General features: G+C 40.2%; 1 protein-coding gene across 8 annotated transcripts in view; it reads left to right on the forward strand.

Annotated features, from left to right (window-relative positions):
• The window catches only part of RAPGEF4 (Rap guanine nucleotide exchange factor 4), a 239,326-nt gene extending 219,325 nt beyond the window's left edge, over positions 1 to 20,001 (forward strand). For all 8 annotated transcript variants that reach the window (XM_069982933.1, XM_069982935.1, XM_069982937.1 and 5 more), the window contains 7 exons: positions 672 to 850; positions 3,265 to 3,355; positions 9,217 to 9,267; positions 9,906 to 9,993; positions 11,168 to 11,232; positions 16,633 to 16,687; positions 19,575 to 20,001. In XM_069982933.1, coding sequence (XP_069839034.1) covers positions 672 to 850; positions 3,265 to 3,355; positions 9,217 to 9,267; positions 9,906 to 9,993; positions 11,168 to 11,232; positions 16,633 to 16,687; positions 19,575 to 19,702 — 657 coding nt within the window. In that variant the 3' untranslated portion in view covers positions 19,703 to 20,001. The remainder of the gene's footprint in view (positions 1 to 671; positions 851 to 3,264; positions 3,356 to 9,216; positions 9,268 to 9,905; positions 9,994 to 11,167; positions 11,233 to 16,632; positions 16,688 to 19,574) is intronic.
• Positions 20,002 to 22,174: the final 2,173 nt, after the last annotated feature.

Raw genomic sequence — 22,174 nt, forward strand, 5'->3', positions numbered from 1 at the left:
CGGTCTGCATTTTTCCCAGTAAAAATTCTTCTCTTGTCTATGAGCTGTGTCTTGTATTGCAACTCTTGTTTATTCATGTAAGTGGCACTGAGCCGCAATACTAAACACAACCCATAAGTGTTGCTGTTTTTATGAAAAAACTAAACATTTATGGGAAGTTGCTTCCTCATGACGGATCGTTTGGCATTTGAATACCAGTGGCTGAATAAGTTGGATGAAACCCCAGGGAGTCCTGGAAAACATAGATATAGCCTAAGGCCTATGGCTGTATCCATATTTTCCTGGACTCCCAGGGGCTGCATCCAACTTCTTCAGCTACCGGTATTAAAATGCCGAATGAAGCATGCTTAAGTTGCGCTCATCTCCAGTAATAACCAAGAAAAATTTCAAAATAGTAAAATAAAACCAAGACCAAACAAATAGAAGTGAGGCCATGAGTAAGTACCATAATGGTAAGCTATGGCACCATATCACTGTCATCTCTCCCCTTACATAGCATGGCTGCCCATAGGCCCTGAAATATAGGAGCCCTGATGTGATTATATCTTTTACATTGTACATTATTGTGGGTTTTTGTTACTTTGCTGATACCTTATTATTTTGCATTGTATTTTACTTTTTACGCATCATGCATCTGAGCTAGCCATTGACTAACCATTTCCTACCTGCAGCTGGAGCTCATCTATCACACCTTTGGACGGCACAATTTTAAGAAGACAACAGCCAATTTGGACCTCTTCCTGAGACGTTTCAATGAAATCCAATTCTGGGTTGTGACTGAAATCTGCCTGTGCCCTCAGCTCAGCAAGAGGGTGCAACTGCTGAAGAAATTTATTAAAATTGCAGCCCAGTAAGTACTTTTTATGGCAATTTCCAAAAGAGTATGAAAAAAGGAATAATATGTAGGGGGTATTCTGGTATTTTTATATTTTAAGTGGATTTTGCTTTTTTCGTTGCATTACAGCCATTTAGGACTTATTATTCCGTCTACTCTAGAGATACTTTTTAATAAAGATATCATGCAAAGTGATTTTTTTTAAAGGCCTCTAGAAAATTGTTTCTGTTTAGATGGAGGACTGACTACATATCCACAGTAGGCCAGCAGCATGACCTCTGACAGCCTGGTACTGCACTCCTATGGCTTGTCTATTTAAGCCTGCTGGTTAGCAGGCTGCTTTTTTCCTCTCAAAATCCTTTTTTCCCTTTCAGCAATTGCATTTAAAAAAAAATGCTAAAGGTGTTTTTCTTCTACCGTTTATAGCCTCAAAAAGCAGCGGGGCACTGAAAAGAAACAAAAATCCTTTAAAGACATAAATTTCAAAATGTGTTCACGTTCCGCAGCGGGAAACCAGGAAAATACTTAATTACGACCAATTAAAAATATAACAATCTCCAAAGACAATGGAATTCAGGAAAAAAAATCTTTAAACAGAAATTTGAAAGTGCACGGCGAACAAAAAGACAGAGCGCTAAGTGCAGCAGCCCAGTAAGGCTGGCTAAAGTCAGGTTTTTATCCTTCTAATGTGGTTAATTTAGTCGTAGAAAGAAGGCAACTGCTTACTTTTATTTTACTAGACCTTACGCGGGGCTAAAAATAAAAAAGAGGCTAAGTGTACCTTTTAGTGCTGGGGGTCCCCACCGAGAGTTCCAAAGCACAAATTTAAGGAGACAAAAGCCGAGTTGGCATAAATCAACCCCTATTTCGACATTGATTCTCTTAAAGCGACCTCCCATGGGATTTCTTCTGCATGTTAGATCATCATATTAGATTTGTATACAACTGCAGGAGAATCCATTTTTGTTCGTTCTTTTAGATCTACTTAATAAATGCCTTAGCTTATCCTGTATCGGTACATAACCAAAATACTGGCACCATGCGGTTATCCACACTCAGAGGCCAAAAGAAGGGGACATGACATTTAATTGTTTAGACTGTAGATGCTACCGTAACCCGCAGCCCAAAGGGCCTGGGACTGTGTTTGAACACATGTTTTGTGATGCATGGGTCATGCAGTAAGGTACAGTATAAGAGAGGGAAGGAGTCAGAATTGATAGGAGGAGTAAGCCATTGGAGCAACATGCCAGGGGACCTCCACGTTGGGTCAGCTTCTATAGTTTTTGCTATTTTTGTGTCAATAGATGATGCATTATAACTGTTATTTTTCTGTGTATTTTATGAGCATATCCGAGGATATCCTGGGACAATAAATCTGCTCTTTAGTCGAGCTATCTACTGGCGTCATACCACCATCCTTGTATATGTGAAGCGCTGTATTTCATCATAGAAGACACCTACACGTAACAGTGGCAGTTGCAACATTGCTTTCCTATGAATACCAGTCGTACCAATTACCATCCAAACACAACATGTGCAGAATGTACAGATTCTCAGTTTGCATATATTTGGAGAGTTTGTTATTTTGCCCAATGGGGAAGATTTACTATCGTAAATGTAATAATAAAATTACTCTATGTTAACGGTTGATTTGTGACCGACAGTGATGGACGATCCAGCAAGTAGGATCCAGCCATTATTTGTGCAACCAGACCTGCATTATCATTGAGCCTTGTACACAAACAATCCGATGAAGAAGGTCAATGAGATTGACGTTCCCTATGGGCACCTGCTCAGCCCCTGTAAATATTCCATGGGTCTAAACTGCCTGTTAAACAGTCTTTAGCAAATCGGAGTAAAATGTGTTATATGTGGTATTGTCTTTTTCCTCTCTGATGCTACCAAAAATTCCCATTCTTCCCAGGATCATCATCAAAATGCTGCCATAGGTGTGGACCTGAGGGACCTTCCTCAAAGTCCAGAATTTCTGGATTAGTTCTGTCAGTCAGATCATTCAGTGTTTTAATTCTGGTGGCTGAAGAAATTGGCGCCCTTAGGGAGTTCTGGAAAACATGGATATGGCCTATGGCTGTATCCATGTTTTCCTGGACTCCACAGGACTGAATCTAACTTCTTCAGCCAGCGGTATACAAATGCCAAACAATCGGACTCAAGCATGCCTAAATTGTACTCATCTCTACCACTCCAGTGATAACTCATACACTTTTTCCCCAAATTTTTTCTACTCTAAAGTGATTTCTCTTGTTTTCCATACTTTGTGTTTTTCTCTTCTTATTCTTACTTTGGTTTCTGCAGGGTTTTGACCAACTTGTGTCTAGTTTTGCCTCAGACTTTTAAGTCCTCCATAAGATAGGACTCTGTGTGTCACTTATCTCATCCAACACTGAAATTCAGAATTTTTTTTTCAGTTGCAAGGAGTACAAAAATCTGAATTCATTCTTCGCCATAGTTATGGGACTGAGTAATGTGGCGGTGAGCCGACTGTCGTTAACATGGGAGGTAAGTTCATGTTAAAGAGGAGATCTCATAGTGGATTTATTTTATTTAAGATGACAATGAGGGCAAATAATAGTGCATCATTTTTAATGTGTGCGCAATGTGGTTGGAATTGTGGACATTGTGTGAAATGAGAATTAAGCCAGATAAATCCCTTGCTGAAAGAAAGTACACTCCGTAACTAACACTCATACAAGGTGTTAAGTTGGGGCTCTACTCACTTTGACATGTATTTCTAGATAGGAATTCTGTTTTTGCATTGAGTTATCCCAGTCTCCAATGTAATACCTACATGGATTCCAATGAAAGCTGTTGGTGTAAATGTCTGAAACTTTGTGGTTGTACTGTAGTCAGGAATTTTTATTTTCTTAAAGCGATTTGATCAGTGGAGTTTAAACTCTCATGTCTTGTGACCAAGAATGTCTTGGAAGGGCTAGTGGGGACCTCTAGGTGTTGGATTTGCCCCTCCCTGAACCCCACCCGTAATTTGTCCCTGGCTGGAATATTTTATTAGTGCCTATTCCAGGTCTAGGATAAAAAAACATTTTCCTACATCCTATTAGGGAACCTTGCATTATTGGGGAAGGGTCCTCTGTCCAAGATTCTTATCTCTTGGCTAGAGTGATGGGAAGTTAAAAAGAGCCTCTGGAGGACCTGACCTATGTTATATTATAACCATACCCTAATTCTGATTCTCCCACTGGGCCCTCCAAGAAGAGCACCTACAGTATACTGAAAAGTACAACCCACCACTCTACACCTAGCTGATCCTAATGGGACCTTTACCTGACAATGTCTTCTACACCCAGTGTAAGGTTCTGAACAAAGAGTTAAAAAAATTATCCCAACATGTTTTTTTATGTAATACTTGCTTCATCAGGGGACAGAAAAAATAATTGGTGGATAAACAAACAACAGAGGACACAGGGCACATATGGCGATTTCCCGTACACATATGCCATGTGAATTGATGTGCTTTGTTTTGTGTTTTGTGTAGTGGAATTTCAAAAGTCACTTTTTAAAAGACCCATTCCTTTCCTTATATTTTGGAGGTCTAGTGATATCCCTCCTCTAAATTGATCACCGTATTGTCAAGCTACCCTCCTAACAAGTAGGGACTGTCCAAAACTAAGACCTTTAATTACAATATATATGGAAAATCAAAGTTTTACCACAACATTTCACTTTTTTCCTATCTCTGACGGATGAAGTCAGCATAAATTCCATGGGATTTGATTTTCTAGTAAAAGTGATGAAGTCAGCACATGCAGTCACCTTGAAGAAAGGTCACGGACCCGAACCGGAGTACAGCAAAACTGTTCTCTCTGGATGACACGAATCCCACTTATTAAATCAAGCGCCTTCCACTCATCAAAGATCATCCTATCTAAACTCACATCGCTGTGGATATCCCCTTTAATAGATCTAGTTAAACATTTGCAATAGGCTAAAGTATGTGGAGAATATCAGAATGAATATCTGTAGTTTTATCTCGTCAGAACTGCGCTTCTTACCAGCAAGAACATCCGGTAGGCTGAACTTAGACACCCCAGCTCTTGATATTCTTCTCATCTGCATGAAAACAGCTTTTATAATTGATTCCTTGCAGAATAATATGAGCCGAATCCGATTTGCTTGCCTGTCATTTTTATCTTCCCCCTAGTTCTGAGATGCCATATTTTCCTGGATCTGCTCTCTAATCATTTGCACTAGTTTTCATTCCCCAATTATTGCTCAGACAATTTAGATGGGAAAATGTTTACTGATCGCACTGATTGTTGCTCATAAGTCATAATGCCAATGTGATTAGTATTTCAATGTTTTCACAGTTGGCTTGTGAATATTACAATGCAATTACCATTGACAGATGCATACGCATAAAGAATGCTATTTTTTTCTGCACTTGGCAAATCAGAAAATAATAATTGTGTTTTGTTTATGGCACAAGTTAGTTACAGCAACAAGGTTACAAATATCAATATTACCCGTACACTAAATGCGCCAATTTATCTCTGCTGGGAGGAAGACTGTTTAAGCTACAATGCAAAGTTTGTAATCATGAACATGGAGTCCAGACAGCCGTTACACAAACAGCTTAGGATATTCACTGAACGGACCTGGAAATGTAGTGTAGTACGTTGTATCTCCATACAGAATGGCTGGTCATATGGTGGTAATCTGCATGGAATTCTATGGCATATGGTTCACCATCCTTTATACCATCCATGGATGATTTTTTGTTTTCATCTACCAAGCCTAGCCTACTTTGGTATATAGGACCACCATGTTCAGAGACACATTACTTCTTTATATCTTGTCTGATGGCTTTTTTTATTTAGAGGGGTTTTCCAGGCAAAACATACAGATTGCTGGGGTGCTAACACCAATACCAATACCTCTGCAATCAGTTGTTCATTATAGTGTAAGGGTCCACTCACACATACTGTACAGGATCTGCAGCAGTTTCTACGGAAATGTACTGTAATAGATATACATGGTCATACCAAATATGTTTGTTTATCTGTTTGTTTTTATTTATTTTGTTGACCTTTTTTTAATTAAAAAATGATAAGAGGGGGGACTATTCTTTTCATAATTTTTAAAACCCTTTTTGTATTTCCCCCCCCCAAAACACACTTTTAGGTCCCTCTAGGGCAGCGGTAGGGAACCTTGGCTCTCCAGCGGTTGAAAAACTACAACTCCTATTGGGCTTGGACAGACAAAGCTAGTTTTGCAACAGCTGGAAAGCCAAGGTTCCCTACCCCTGTTCTAGGGGACATTCATACACAATCATTAGATCAATTCAATCAATGCCATGCTATTCAGTAGTGTTGAGCAAGTACCAGAATACTTTAGTTCTCGTTCCTTGAGTCAAGCACTTTTCAGTGCTTGGCTCAAGTAACAAGCCCCATTAAAATCATAGAACTCAAGTGGTATACAGCCAATTGCTGCCATACTGCTGGAGTTCTAATGTGTCTTACAGAATAAAGCAGATGCTGTGCAGCTGCTATAGTTAAAACAGTAAAGCAGCCATACTTACCTGTCTGCGCTTCTTCCTAAGCCACCTAGCTCCAGTCCCCCGATCAGTGACAGCCCACTCAGCCAATTACTGCACTGCCCAGCACAGCCCAGCCAGTGATTGGTTGAGTGGTCTGTCACTGAGCGGGGGACCGGAACAGGCAGGCATCAGGAGTAGTGTAGACAGGTAAGTATGGCTACTTTATTGTTGTTTTACAGTGAGGGTAACCTTTTACAGTTTCAGAGCTCCCAGCATCATTATGAATGATGATGCCAGGAGCTCTGAAATTGTTTTAATATATTTATGCTACTCTACTGACACACTGTGACTACTATTGAATCACAAAAATGGATATGAGATGGAGGTACTGGGACTTCCTTTCATAGGTGGTTACAACAGTGATGGTTTTAAGTAGCCACTTAAGGGGCTTTTTTTTAATGTTAGTTATGTGCCCCCTTTATCCTTGCACGCCATTGATTGGATGACTTACACTAACTGTAGTGATTGTGCAGATTGTATAAGAATAAGCCACACTTGTACGTGACTTTCTGAAAAGTTTTGTGATTTTATGTCCCATTGCTTAGTTATTGCCCAACAGATACAAAATTGTTTAACGCTGCTCTTTTAGAAAATTCAGCTTGGCGTATCTGGCACCGATCCTAGATATATGGGCGTTGAGGCATTACAGCCAACAGTAGATCCTATTGTAATGTATCACCAGCAGAGGTGGATTAAACTTTGTAGCCCTAAGCATAAAGCTATAAAACAAGAAGGAATACCATAATACTACATGAACTATAGCCGCTTGCTCTGCACAATGCTGTGCTGTGGTTCAACAGAGGTCAATAACTACTAATAAATGATTGCATTGTTATTAGCAAATCTGAGAACTTGAACCTTGTTAAGCACAACCTGCTAAACAGTGTCTGTGCCAGGTTCATAGTGTATTACGTTATTTACAGATGTACTCAGTGCCAGACACTTACTAAACCAACACATACTAGTATACTATGTTCTGAAAACACCATCTCTAGGTGGCCCAGAGTCTGACACAGTAATTCCTAGTAAAATAGGCTAGGGTCTATCAGTTTTTTTTGTAATGTAAGGAGATATACAGTTTTTCCAGAGATGTGGTAAAATAGAAAATTAGAAAAATTCTCCAAAAATCCTTAAAAATATGTTTAACATAAAAACTTGCTTTAAACAGTAGATCATTTCTGGTGCCACATTCATTCTTTTTAAGCTTTCATTTTGTGCAATTCTTTTAACAGTTAAATATTCACACATGTTGGCCCTAAGAAATATTTTTTGGGCAGCAAGAAAAGCATAAGTAAATAATAATGGATTAAAAGTCACTCTGCATACAAAAAAACCCTAATTTACAACATAAATGTCACAGGGGCCTTGCTTCCTTGTCTGTGTCTGCTGGGTTACCCAAATGAAGCTCGGAAATGGCAGTCTTGTAGAAGTAGAAAAAGTTAGGAAGGGATTAGTAGGTCCAACAAGCTAACTGTACTTTTAAAACATTTTAAAAAATCTGCATGGGTTTTGTTTGTTTCAAGAACTGGAGAAGAACAGGCTAGTACTATTCAGGGTGATGATCTACAATACACTAATAAAGATGGTGGATTAGTGATAGGGGTTAGTGATTTAATTGCTCTGTCACAGCAACAGCATCTCAGTAAGAAAAAGGTTAAATCATATAAGCAGTCCTGGTCTAAGCAGTGAACTGCTGCTGCTGCTGATGACAAGTTAAAGGAAGGCGAAAGGGTATTACAGCAAGGAGGAGGTAACATCACAGAAGCAGCCCTGGTCTAAGCAGTGAACTGCGGCTGCTGCTGTTGATGAAAACAAGCTGTTCAATGGCAGACACCCAGAAATTTAGGTTAGATTTTTACCCTTTAGGCACATTTTGAACCCTCTGGAGGAGGCAGACAGGCTTAGCTTGAATTCACATGCTTCAGGTTTTTTCCTGCATATAACACTAGCTAAGCCCCACTTCGTTGGTCTATTTATAACTAGAGACAGACTGAGATTAACAACATGCAGTGAGCTGCAAATTATGTGGAAGTGAGACCCTTAGCGGCTGAAATGTAGAGGGTAATAAAGCAAACATTTTAAAGACAGTAAATTCTTTTGAACATTCCTACTATTAAGTGATCACAATCTGAGTGAAAAGTTAAAGAGATATTCTGCTAAAACATAACTTTCATATGTTGCTGCCCAAGGGGATAACACAACAAACAGCTTTCCTTTCTGTGTTTCCCTGGTGTCCCCCTGTGTCTTATTTGGTTCCCTGACTGAGCAATCCACTTCCAAGATGGACTCGTCTGAGGGTGTCATGTCAGCCAATCACTGGCCACTGCACTATACTGTCTCGGCCAGTGATTGGCTGAGCAGGCTGTCATTCTCAGATGAGTCCATCTCGGAGGTGGGATTGCTCAGCAGCTGTCCTAAAAAAGACATAGGGGGACACCAGGGAAGCACTGAAAGGTAAGAATAGGCTGTTTGTCATATTACCCCCATGGGCAGCAACATATGAAAAGTTATTTTTGAGTAGAATACCCAATTTAGTAGAATGCCAATTTAAAGCTTACCAAAGCATAATTAAAGAAAACTCAGCTATATCAGTCTAGGCAGCTCCACTATAAATCTATGGGGCTACCTGAAAGGAAATGAGTGACAGCGGGGAAGTGCAGCACAGACCCCGACCTAATAAAACTTTAGATAAGGTTTTTTTATTTATACCAGAGCCCATTTAGGCTTGTGGCAGGAGGTTGACTTTAAAGGACATTTTCCTAGAATGAATATTGTCTATCCTAAAATGCTAATATTTGTCTTTTAGAAACTACCAAGCAAGTTCAAGAAGATCTATGCAGAATTTGAAAATTTAATGGTGAGTACTAGTATTTGTTATAGTTTATTAGAGGCCATATTGAACAGTTTCATCCTTTTCCTTACAATGAAGGAAGAGAATCTACTCTATTCAGTCACTAGACACATTCTATCTAGGCTACATTCACGAGTTCCTTTTTTAGGGGGGATACATTATATCCACAATTTTTGGTCAATAATGCGTCCGCGTCTTCAATATTTTTATGCAGATCCGTAAAAGTGGGAGGTTACTTGTGAAGAAAGGTGGAATCGTCAAAATTATGTTATTAGCCAGAATTACGGATCCATACCTTGTGGATGTTATGCACATTACACCCATAACATCAGCAAATTACAGACTATCCCACAGACTTCTATTGGTGTGTCCGTGTTGCAATTACAGTACGCACTAGAGCATATGCTTATTTTTTGTGGCGTGGATCACGGCCAAATCACGCATCTGCAAAATTTTACATGTGTGAATAGGGCCATCATCTTATACATTTATTTTTGGCTCACTAGTGATGACCATGATATCACAATGTATTATAACCACTGGAACTATGGCCAATTGGTATACCTTCATTTATAGATCTCTTTACTTTGATAGAGTGTGGGCTGAATAACAAGGGATTTTAACAAGTTTTCTTCATCTTCCAGGACCCATCTCGGAATCACCGAGCTTACAGGCTGACCATAGCTAAGCTGGAACCGCCAATCATTCCTTTCACTCCTTTACTTATTAAGGGTAATTTCCCATCCTAAATTAACATAGATATATAGACGATGTATTTCTTCCTTGTCAAGTAACTATGCTATGTTGTTAAATAATTAGTGCATGTAGTGTTCTAAATTGCTAATATACCGCTAAAATTTCATCAGCATATTAGTGTCTTACATTTATGGGGAGGCAAATATAATCTGATGTTGTCTTTACTATAGCAAGTACTATGTTGGGGCAAAATGTACAGTGTTATTTATTAAAGGAAACCTGTCACCAAGGCAATGCTATCTAATCTATCAACATCATACTATAGAGCAGGAAGAACAGAGCAGATTGATATATAATATTTGTGGGAAAAGAGTCAGGATAACTTACAACTTGTTGATTAAAATCCCTGACCATTCTGTGCTAAGGAGTCCAGTGTCACTCAATAGACCGGACTCTTAAGTATGAAAAGATCAGAGATTTCAACCAATAATTTACTATTTATACTAAATCTTTTCCTAGAAAGGTATATATCACTCTGCTTAGCTTCTCCTGCTCTACAACAAGATGCCGATAGTTTAGGTAGCATTTTCATGGTGACAGCTTCCCTTTAAGATAAATCCATAAAACTAAGCAGTAAATACTGCACTAGTAAACACCACCCATACTTGTGTTTTTACAGTCTGAGGCTATGTGCACATTACGTAAGAGACTGGCCGGGTCACACAAAAGATCATCGTGGCAGGATGATCTTTCGGGCCGCAGAGTTCTGATGCGGGCACATCCGTGCGCGCTCGCATCAGAACACTCCACTGCACGCTATGGAGCGAGCGGCCGGATCCGCTCGCTCCACAGTGTGAACTGACAGTTGTTTGCGGCGCCGCGAGAGATCCCGGCTGGAGCGTATACTATGTGTATACGCTCCAGCCAGGATCCCATAGAAGAGTAGGCAACATATCTTTTCACAAAAAGTATGCCTGTTGTTGCCGATTTCAACAACGGCCGTACTTTTACGAAAAGATACGTTGTGTGAATATAGCCTGAAGATATTTGGACGAACCCCACATACATTAGATGGCTGTCCAGTCCATTGTAAATAGCCATCTTTTCCCCATGTTTATCTATTGTTTATGGCTAGCTTTCCAGAGTTTAGTAGAATGGAACGTTTTACACTCTACATCTCTTAACTATCTACGTTTATATTTTTTTACAGACATGACATTCACCCACGAGGGGAATAAAACTTTTATCGACCATCTGATAAACTTTGAGAAAATGGTAGGTTGTTCTTCCTCTCTTTTAGCTGTGCACGGATAATGTGGAATATATTCAGTGTCCACAGGAAGGTGGATTCTATTATTCTAGATATAATAAAGCAATTGTAACATATGCCACCCGGGAGATTAACTATAAACAGCTTACACTAAGTACAACCATATCAAGTATTTATTCCAAGATATTTGTCCTATCCCATCTGTGAGCCATTCTCATTTGTAATGCTAAATCACGGTTTAAGTAAAGTCATTATGTAAATTAATTCTAATTGAAATATTTAACTTTAAACATGTCTTTAACCTCTTTGGCTCATTAAGCTAAGTAACATTAGTGTCTTACGTTGCTTTGTACGGCGCGGCGTTCGGGAATTACTTGTGGAGTTTTAGAACATTTGTTAAAAATAAGTTTTCGTTCTTTTGTTTTCTGGGATTTTATTTCGCCCCCTGGAACCAATTGAGATTTCTGATTACTGCCAGGATTAGTTTGTTCTGGAGAGCTGCTAAAAGGGTATTTAGACTAGGATATAGTCAGCATTACAGGTGATTCATTTTATTCTAAAAAGGTTCAACATTCTGAGATGATTTACTAATATATCATTAGAGCTAAAAATTCCCTGCAAAGAGAAAGATTTAAAATTCTGGCTACCTGCATTCACCACTAGGGGGAGCTTAGGATTTTACTGTATACTATGTATACATTGAACCCAATAATAAAACTGTATATATGTAATGAATTCATAGTATAGCCTCCATCCATTGCTGTTAATTACCCCTTCCTGGTTTTATTCCTGAGATATACTGTAGGCTTCATACTGTTTGTTTGATTATTTGTACTTTTTAATAAATAGCCACATGGGCAAGAATTTTTTTTTTTTTTTGCAAATTGGGGGCACTAATGCTAGGCTCAGGGGCAGTTGAGGGGTGAGGGGGGTGTGAATCATGTTCTTGAAGCTTATAGTTATGCTACCCTGAGTGCAGGAATCAGTCATCTTATGCAATTCAGTTTATGCATATCTGACTAATAAGTTAAAAGTACTGATATTCAACCAGATAGTCCAACCCCTATATCTTGGAAATGTTGGAACATAGCAAGAAATTAACCCCTTAGTGACCGGCCTATTTTGGGCCTTAATGACCATTTTTATACTTTTTCATTGCCGCCTTCTAAGAGTCATACCGTTGTTTTAATTTTGCCCACGTAGCCATATGAGGTCTTGTTTTTTGTTTAACAACTTATACTTTTTATTGCCACCATTTGCAGCTTATGTGATTTTTATTAACTCTTTTTTTTTAGAGGGAGAAAAGAAAAAATGTCATTTCTTTATCTTTTTTTTATATTAAACTTACGCTATTCAGCATCCGGTAAAAATAACGTAATAAATGTATTCTCTGGGTCACTATGGTTACAGTGATAACAAATTTGCATAGTTTTTATTTTAACTATTACCACTTTGGCACGTTAGAAACTATTTTCTTGAAAAAAACAACAAAAACAGTCGCCACATTGCAAGATCTATAGCGATCGTATTTTTATTGTGACATAGCTGTTTGCGGGATCATGTTTTGTGGGAAGATGTATAGTTTATTTTTATACCAATTTTTACACATAAAATTTAAAGTTTGGCAGCCGGCAGGGGTCAATTTGATTACAAGTATGAACTTACCTCTCCCTGTGCTTACGGTGAGAGGCGTGACTGGCTTCGGGTTCCCCACCAGGCTCTGGGATCGCTGGCGCTGACATGTCATGACCCGGCTGATTGACTAGCTGCTTAGCCAGTGATTGGGGTGGGACGCTGCTCCAGTCACTGATCGGCTAAGCGGCCAGTCCATCAGGTGAGTCGTGACATCATCAGAACTCAGGGATAAATGCCTTTTCCGGTGGGGGGTACCGCGGCCGTTCCTGCCGCACACCGCAGGTAAGGAAAGAGCTAAGTTTGTATTTGTAATTAAATTCCCCCATGCCCCTGCCGCCTGCTGGATTTTAAAAAAATCACCGGACTTCTCCTTTAAGGGTAAGTAGTTTTTTTTTCTCTCATTTGATACTGTTTTTGCGCCTCAATTTTTTAAAGGCCCAGACAAAAGGATTAGAAGAAGCGCATCTACTTTCTTAAAAAACAGCGTCGCCCCTTACAATTCAACTTTAATGGAACTGAGCCGCCAAACCACATCGAAACCGAGAACAAGAATGGCACTGTTTCCGGTTTTTCCCCAGCCCGCATACTCTTTTCAATACATACAGTATATGCCCATGTAATTATATGCCCAATATAAAACTTTCAATGTTTTTATGGAACAGTGCAGAACTAATAGCTTCCCTAGGGGTAAAATCTCTTGGTAATAACTGCTGTCTTGTTTACAAGCTCCAGCACATATTCAGCACTCCTCATCTTCTATCTTGAGGGCATTTACAGGACTGTGGAGCTGTTAGTCACGTTACAAGCACGACACCCATGAATCTGATATATCCTTAGTGAGTTAGTGAATATTTATAACAATTATGAGGTCATGTCATAGGCCTGAAGCATTGGTGATCCTCTGCTGGGCCCAGCACAAAACTCCATGTAACTGGTGGGAAGTTATATATAGCCGCCTGATACAGACAGCTGCTGGATATTGTAACAAGTAGTTATATAATATCTTATTATAATTAGCTGTGTGTGGAAAATAGAAGCGAATGAAATAGAAGACTTGCTAGTGAGTAACACTTAAGTATAATTGTATGTTACATTATTTTACCGGTCCTGATCCCCAGCAAAAAGAAGCTCAATTACTTAGTGAAAAGAAGAATAAAAGTGCAGTATAGGAAAATGTGTGTTGATCTGATGGCCAGAGCGCAGCTAGGGGTTTATACAGGGAACGAATGGAAAATGTTTTATCAAGGCCTCTTATACCAGACTGAAGTACAGATCTATTCTGCATGGCGCTCATAGGTATCTGTAAACCCTTACTATAATTCACAGAGGTTTTCTGGTTTCAGAAAGTAAAGGTTTGTGCTTATATTGGGAAAAGTTAAACAGTTTATGGCTAGTTTATGTTCCTCTTATAAAGGGGTATTCTGGTGGTGGTGGTGGGGGGGGAATATATATATATATATATATATATATATATATATCTACAGTGGTGCCTTGGATTACGAGCCTAATTCGTTCTGGGACTTTGCTTGTAATCCAAATCCACTCTTAAACCAAAGCAAATTTTCCCATAAGAAATTACTGATATGCAGACAATTGGTTCCACACCCCAAAAATAATGATTTTATATTTTGAATAACATGTAAGACAAATGAAACAAACATTTATAAACAGCTGAATATGTGATATTATAGGTTACTGTGCAGTATAGCAATCAGCATGTGGAGTAAAATGTATAATAACTGCATAAACCTGAAACACAGCAGCAGTTTGTAGATACAGGGTGGAACTGCAGATCCCTATAATGCAGTAGCGTAGTACAACATGCTAGAATAGAGAAGCAGGCCTGCTGTCAGAGGTCTGTGTGGTCACATGACAGAAATGAAGAAGGGGTGTGTGCTCAGCATGGACTCATCAGGACTGACAGAGACTGCAGGGAGCATGAAGGACTGAGCAGTACAGATGTGGGTACATACATGCAGCACTCTCTGTCCCGGAAGAGAGGGGTCACAGCTATGAAGAGATTACCTCCACAGTCCTGTCCCCTGATGTAAGCCCCAGCCTGAAGTGGATCTGCTATGATTTGGAAGGCAAGGGAGACTTCCTGGGTCAGAGTACAGTGCTGTATACCCTGCTATATAGACCATGTCCCTCCCCAACTCGCGCTCCCACCTAGTACAGGGAGCTCTTAAACCAAAACAATGCTCTTAAACCAAGTCACAATTTTGAAAAACTCTGAGCTCTTAAACCAAAACGCTCTTAAACCAAGTTACTCTTAAACCAAGGTACCACTATATATATATATATATATATATATATATATATATATATGTATAATTTTTTTTTACATTTCTTTAATAACATTATATAACTTTGTAATTTAACTTTATTGAAAGAATGTAATTTAAAATGTTTACCTTTTTTTAATTTTTTTTTTAATTTTACCATTTTTACAGTGGCAGCAGTAATAGGCAACACAGCCCCACTGCTGCCACCACTGGCTGTGTCAGGAACTGCAGGGCTGCACAAGTCCTGGCCCAGTTACATATTGGTAGCAATACTGCATGAGCGCTAGTAATACTGCACCTCCACTGATGTCTATTCTAAGGGTGCGTTCACACCTACAGGATCTACAGCTGATTTTCTGCAGCAGATTTCCGTTAAATAACTGAACACAGCATCAAATCTGATGCTGTGTTCAGTTATTTAACTGAAATCTGCTGCAGAAAATCAGCTGCAGATCCTGTAGGTGTGAACGCACCATAATACATATTAGTATAAGACTAGACATTACATTTGGGGAAGCTGTCTGTGGAATTAGCACTGCAGAGGTGGCAGCCTATAACAGAGTGAGCAATGACAGCTCTCCTCCCTCACTCTGCTACACTGTGCCATAGCTGCAGGACTAGAGACACAGACAGCTTTCCTAAGTCTAATGTCTATTCTCATACTAACATGCATTAGACTAGCCATCAGGGCAGACTCAGTATCACTAACACTGCATACATATGTAACTGTGCCAGCACCAGAGCTTGAGCAGCCCTGCAGTCCCTGACATAGCCATTGGTGGCAGTAGAGGAGCCGTGTCAATCCTTATTGCTGCCACTTAATGTAAAATATTTATATAAATATTTAATGAGCAGACATATTTTGCTTTATTTTAGGATATGAGGCCTTAGCATTTGTCCAATTCATTAAGATTTGTTCACCGCAGGCACTGCCATGGCTATTCCACGTCACGCTTTAAAATGTACACTGACATCTTTGTAACTGATACTTATGTATCATTCCTTTCAGTTTCCATCATCTTTGCAGTCATTCAGTAGGAACATATGCAATGCATTTACCTAACAATCTGGCCACTAAGCCTAACAGTAATCTGAAACTTTCTGTTCTGTAGAGAACATTTTTCAACAGTCTCCTCCTTATCATCACATGATAAAATTACAGGTGATACCGGGAGACATATAAGCTTGGATCTGACCATTTACAGTTCACTTCGTCCCCCTTTCACAGCTCACAGAATATGCCCCAGTCAGACCCTTTATAATTCTTGATGATTACAGCCCTTACATAAAACATAAAAGATATTGTTATTGACAATTATCTGTTTCTTTCATACATTATTTTGGAGCCATTTACACTCTGGGTTGACTTCTTTATGTTTCAGGTGCCACATTCGCCGATGTTGTGATGTCAAAGACAACCTAATTATGTCTGTTTTAAAGTGTTTATATAGATTTAACTATATGTAACTCTTTTTTTTTTCCCAGCGCATGATTGCAAATACAGTAAGAACAATGAGATACTGCCGGAGCATGCCCTTCAGTAAGTTTCATTTTCCATCAAAGTAATTTTGTGTGATTGTAGCGCAAGAGACACAATATTATATGACACAATTTCCATATTTATCGTAATGACTTTAGAATCAGTTCTGTTAGAATCCTAATTAGCCTGCCATCTTACGCCATTCTGTGATTGTCTAATGACTGGCTGGACAGCCGTGGCACTGAATATAAATGATACCAGTGCAGGCGAGCAAATTACATTCCCACTAGTCCGACCTGTAAATACAATGAGATGTTACATATGATCCTATTTATGGTAATTTAACTTTGCAAGATACCAGCCGGAATGCTAAAGCTCCTAAGTGCCCCATCCCAACCAACCAACCAACCAACCAACATTACAGTAAGATTTAATAAAGGGACCAGTAGGTAGTGTTGAGCAGAAAGTCCAAACTGTTCAGGTTTGTCAACGTTCTCCGAACACCCTATGGCAGTATTCATGTTTTCAGGACTCCCTAGGGCGGCATCCAACCTCTGCAGCCGTGGGGAGTCAAATGAGAAGCGGTTGGGTTTAGAGAATGTTGCAGAACCCAAACAGTTCAGCCTCTCCACACTCTTAAAGGGGTAGTGTGGCGCTAAACAATTGTTCACAAAATAACACACATTACAAAGTTATACAGCTTTGTAATGTGTGTTATGTATGTGAATGACCCCCTTCCCCGTGTTTCCCCCCACCCACGCTAGACCCGGAAGTGTGGTGCATTATACTCACCGCATCTCGCGTCGACCCCTGTCCGCCATCTTGGGACAATGACGTAGTCTTTGGGAGGCCGGCTGAACCGCTCCATCCGTCCCTCATGCTGCCGCGTCATAACTGTGCTCAGCCGCGATTGGCTTAGCACAGTTATGCTCAGCCAATCACGTCTGAGCTGCTGATGACGCGGCAGAGGTCGGCATGAGGGACAGATGGAGCGGTTTGGCCGATCTCCCGAAGACTACGTCATTGTCCCAAGATGGCGGACGGGGGTCAACACGAGATGCGGTGAGTATAATGCACCACACTTCCTGGTCTAGCGTGGTTGGGGGGAAACACAGGGAAGGGGGCCATTCACATACATAACATACATTACAAAGTTGTATAACTTTGTAATCTGTGTTATTTTGTGAATAATTGTTTAGCGCCGCACTACCCCTTTTAACACTACTAGTAAAGTGATAGGTAATCCAGGGGTAATGGAGGTTTGGGTGTGAGCCACTAATGCCATTTTTTCCATATTTAGAGGATATTTCCAGTATACTAAACCCCATGTGGTCCTCTTTAAAGGGTTCTCCAGTTGGTCCTTTTGCTGCCATTTCTAGAGAATTGTCAGTTTTTCATGATTTTGGTGGGTGCCGGGAATGTAATGATGGTTTTTCCACGAAAACAGCTGATCCAAAGGACTTCCAAACCTGGACATCAGATGGTCCCTGGTACATAGTAGAGATAAGCAAAGAAGTTTGACATGATTTTAATTTGTTCCGAATTTTTGGGCCAATTCTGCAAATCTGTAACGTTTGAGATTAATTTCCCGGAAATCTCTTGAAATGTTGGACAGCCACTTGTCTCCTGCATTGTACATTATGTTCTATACTGTACTGCTCTTGATGTACAAGAGAAAAAAACGAAGAGATAGCCTAGTGTCGTGTATGACATTTCAGCACAATCTAAGCAGATTCCAACTAATCGGACCCAAAACAAATTTCAGGAAATTTGTCCATGTCTAGTTCTTAGGTCAGAGGTCGTGAACAGAGATGAGAGAAACTTGAGCAGGCGTAAGTCTGATTGTTTGGCATTTGAATACCCTGAAGAAGTTGGATTGCAGCCCTAGGGAGTCTTGGAAAACATGGATACATTCTATGGCCTATGGCTGTGTCCATGTTTTACTGCACTCTCTCACAAAAATTGGCAGCACACCTATGCCTCTGTTCACACTGTAGGTTGCATGCTGCATGTGGCTTAAGTCTCTAGAATAGGAGGAAAAGCCTCAAACCCCTAGCACCACACAACAAGTGACACATAGTCCTAGCCCCTTCAGGTAATAAAATACCTTCAAAGACTCAATGGCGATAAGTGCAACTTAAGTATGCTTGAGTCCGATTGTTTGCCATTTCAATACCGGTGGATGAAGAACCAACTTCTTCAGTCACCAGTATTGAGATGATGAATCGTTAGACTCGAGCATACTCAATTTGTGCTCATCTCTACAACTCAACTGTACAAGTTAAGTTCCAGATCGCTCTATAACTCTATAATATCCAGTGTGCATGCCGTAGGTGTACCACTCATAGTATAGGTTCTCAACTAGTCTTGAGAGGAATTAAGGAAAGTGTCAGGTTTGGTAACTTCTCTTTAACCCAAACACTCAGGTCGAGAAGTGGGCTGCCATCCTACTGAGTCCTGGAAAACACGGACACAGCCTATGACCTATGGCTGTGTCAGTGTTTCCCTGGCAGTCCAAGGGCAGCAGCCAACTTCTCCAGCCATCGGGAGCTGAATGAAGAGTGTTCTGATTCGGAGAAGTTGATGAACCCAGACAGTTTCCTCAAGTCTGCTCAACACTATTCTCAACCTAGTACAAAGGGTTCCCAAACCTGTATTATCATAGCCATGTGGCTCCTTACTTAAAGGGGTAATCCAGCGCTACAAAAACATGCCCACTTTCTTCCAGAGACAGCCCCACTCTTGTCTCCAGTTAGGGCGGGGTTTTGCTGCTCAGTTCCATTGAAGTGAATGGAGCTTAATTGCAAACCGCACCTGAACTGGAGACAAAAGTCGTGTTGTCTCTGAAAGAAAGTGGCCATGTTTTTGTAGCACTGGATAACCCCTCTAAGTAGCCTCATGTAAATCATAATAAACTAATAACACAACTAAATGTCTTCACCTCCAGGTCCAGAGGCTTCGCTTGTTAGTAAAAATCACCAGGACGTCCGGAATTACGTCAGGCAGTTCAACGTGATCGACAATCAGAGGACGCTATCCCAAATGTCACACCGCTTGGAGCCACGGCGCACTTGAACAGATGAAGTAAATGATCAGTGATCTTGATGATGGAAGTTACCGTGGCAAATATAGGGATTTTCTATTCTTTCTTATGTTTATATTTATTTTGCTTTTATAAATTTATTTTATGTGTCACTGGTTAAACCATATGAAGATATGTACATAATGTAAATTTTTAATGTAGTGATTAAATACAGGCACAAATAAACTATGTTGGATGTTATACAGTTACTGTACTTAGGATTGTGATGTAATATGATACTTATGGCAGCTATAGGGTTGTACATCTATACCTCAGTTATCAGGCTAGAGCAGGGATCGAGAGCCCTCGGCCCTACAGCTCTTGTAAAACTACAATTCCCATCGTGTCTGGACAGCCAAAGCTAAAGCGTTGGCTGTCCAGACATGATGGGAATTGTAGTTTTGCAACAGCTGTAGGGCTAAAGGTTCCCATCCATGGGCTAGAGGATATCCAGTGGCATTTATTTCATATTGAAGTTTGAGTACTTAATGATGAATACTGTCACAGTACGTTGGTATTTTCTGGAATGTGTCTCCTGTGAAACTTCATTTTAACCCATCAAAAAGTTAGCGTCTCAGAGTTATGTCCTGTACAGAGAAATAGGGAAACTATAGGAAACTGCTTGCCAAACAATACTGGTTACGTATTCTGCACTATTGGCATGAATGGGATTTTTGTTTAATGTCTGTAATTTACTTTTATATGTTCCTTTTTAGATTAAAATGGGTTGGCCACTTTATAGTAAAATGATCCTGTGCTGTCCTGCTCTGTGGTGATTCTGTCCATAAGATGGCCAAGCATGGAGGAGCATGTGACCATGCCCCGCCCCCAGTGTCCTCCATGGGCATATACAGGCTTAGTGGTGAACATAGGGGGCGGGGCATGGTCACATGCTCCTCCATGTCTGCCACCTTATGGACAGATTTACTACAGAGTAGGACAGCTCAGTCTGGAGGGAGTCTGGTTTTAGCTCTATGAGGTATACAGGGAGATGCGGTCAGTATATACAGTGAGTACACCTACTGATACTGTACATTAGATCATTTTACTAAATAAATGGCCAACCCCTTTAAGGAAATTCCGTAAACTTGTGAGACCACATGCAGAACCAGAAATGCAGAACCAGAAACATGTCATGCATATGTACAGCCGTTCTGAGTCTATAAAACTAAAGTTTGCATAAATTACCTAATAAAAGGTTTAATTAAAAAAAAAGGTTTAGTTAAAAAGGTTGTCCAACAATAAAACCTCTATTTAACCATCTAATAAATGAACACATTTGGTAAATAAAGTTATTTTACTACCTTTCTGTAGGTAGTTATGCTTCCTTTGTTTTGATACGAATCATCTGCTCTGCTGTTTTCAGCCTAATGTCCTGTCTGGTATTCATCCTGTAATGGACTTCTTGTTTCTGTGGACACTCTAGCTGGGAATTCAGCCAGCTTTATTACACTGTCTTTTCTCTAGCCCCTCCTACATAGTGGGAGGTAGATAGAGTTGGCTGACATCCCAGCTAGAGTGTCCTGTACAACAGGAAATCCGTTACAGGATGTACACCAAACAGGACATAGGGCTGAAGACAACAGAGCGGACAGTCTGCTTCAAAACCGAAGGAAAGCATGAAATACCACTAAATGGTAGTAAAAATGCACCATTAACCACCCCTTTAAGGTAGGAGGGATTAGGCTATGTTCACACGTAGCCTAATCTTCGCCGCAGAATGCTGCCAGCCTCCCTGTCATAATGACAGTCTATGGAAGGCTTGCACGTCTCCTCTCTCCGCGCTGATGAATAAACATGTTCATTCTTCAGCGCCGAAAGAGGAGGCTCATGAGCATAGACTGTCATTATGACAGGGAGGCTGGTGGCATTCCGCGGCAGAGAATTCCACCACTTTTGCTATGTGTGAATGTAGCCTACTAAGCTATAGGGGAGCAGGCAATGTTTGTATGCAGAACAGACATCACCATGGAATCTGTATGCTCACCTTGAAGAGTTAGACTGCTACCTTTACCCTCCTATAACTATGTCCTTAATAGAATCATTGGGTAGGCTCAGGTTCTGGGCTGATTAATGTTATGACCCGACTGTACCATTCTAGACACACAGGGGGGATTTATTAATGGTTGCATCTGGTGCTGAGCACCAAAAAGTCTTAAACTTTTGTGCAAACCCACTTTTTGGGTGGAAAAATGTTATGACTTTGTCTGTTTTCATCTTCCTGAACTCCTTCGTTATAAACTGGTTGCTTTGGTTTGTGTATCTCCCATAGAAGTTGTTAGGAGTTGCAGCACCGCAAGCTACACTGTTTCCATGACTTATAGAGACAGTAGCTCATATTACTATATCATTAACACTGCTAAACCGGCCAACTCTGCTGTCTTCATCATTTCAACCACCTGCATTTGATATTGGGTTCTGTGTACTGTATATGATCCATCTATATAGTCCATTTCACTCTGGTC

This window comes from Dendropsophus ebraccatus, chromosome 9 (genome assembly GCF_027789765.1).
Source record: "Dendropsophus ebraccatus isolate aDenEbr1 chromosome 9, aDenEbr1.pat, whole genome shotgun sequence".
NCBI classification, from domain to species: Eukaryota; Metazoa; Chordata; class Amphibia; order Anura; family Hylidae; genus Dendropsophus; species Dendropsophus ebraccatus.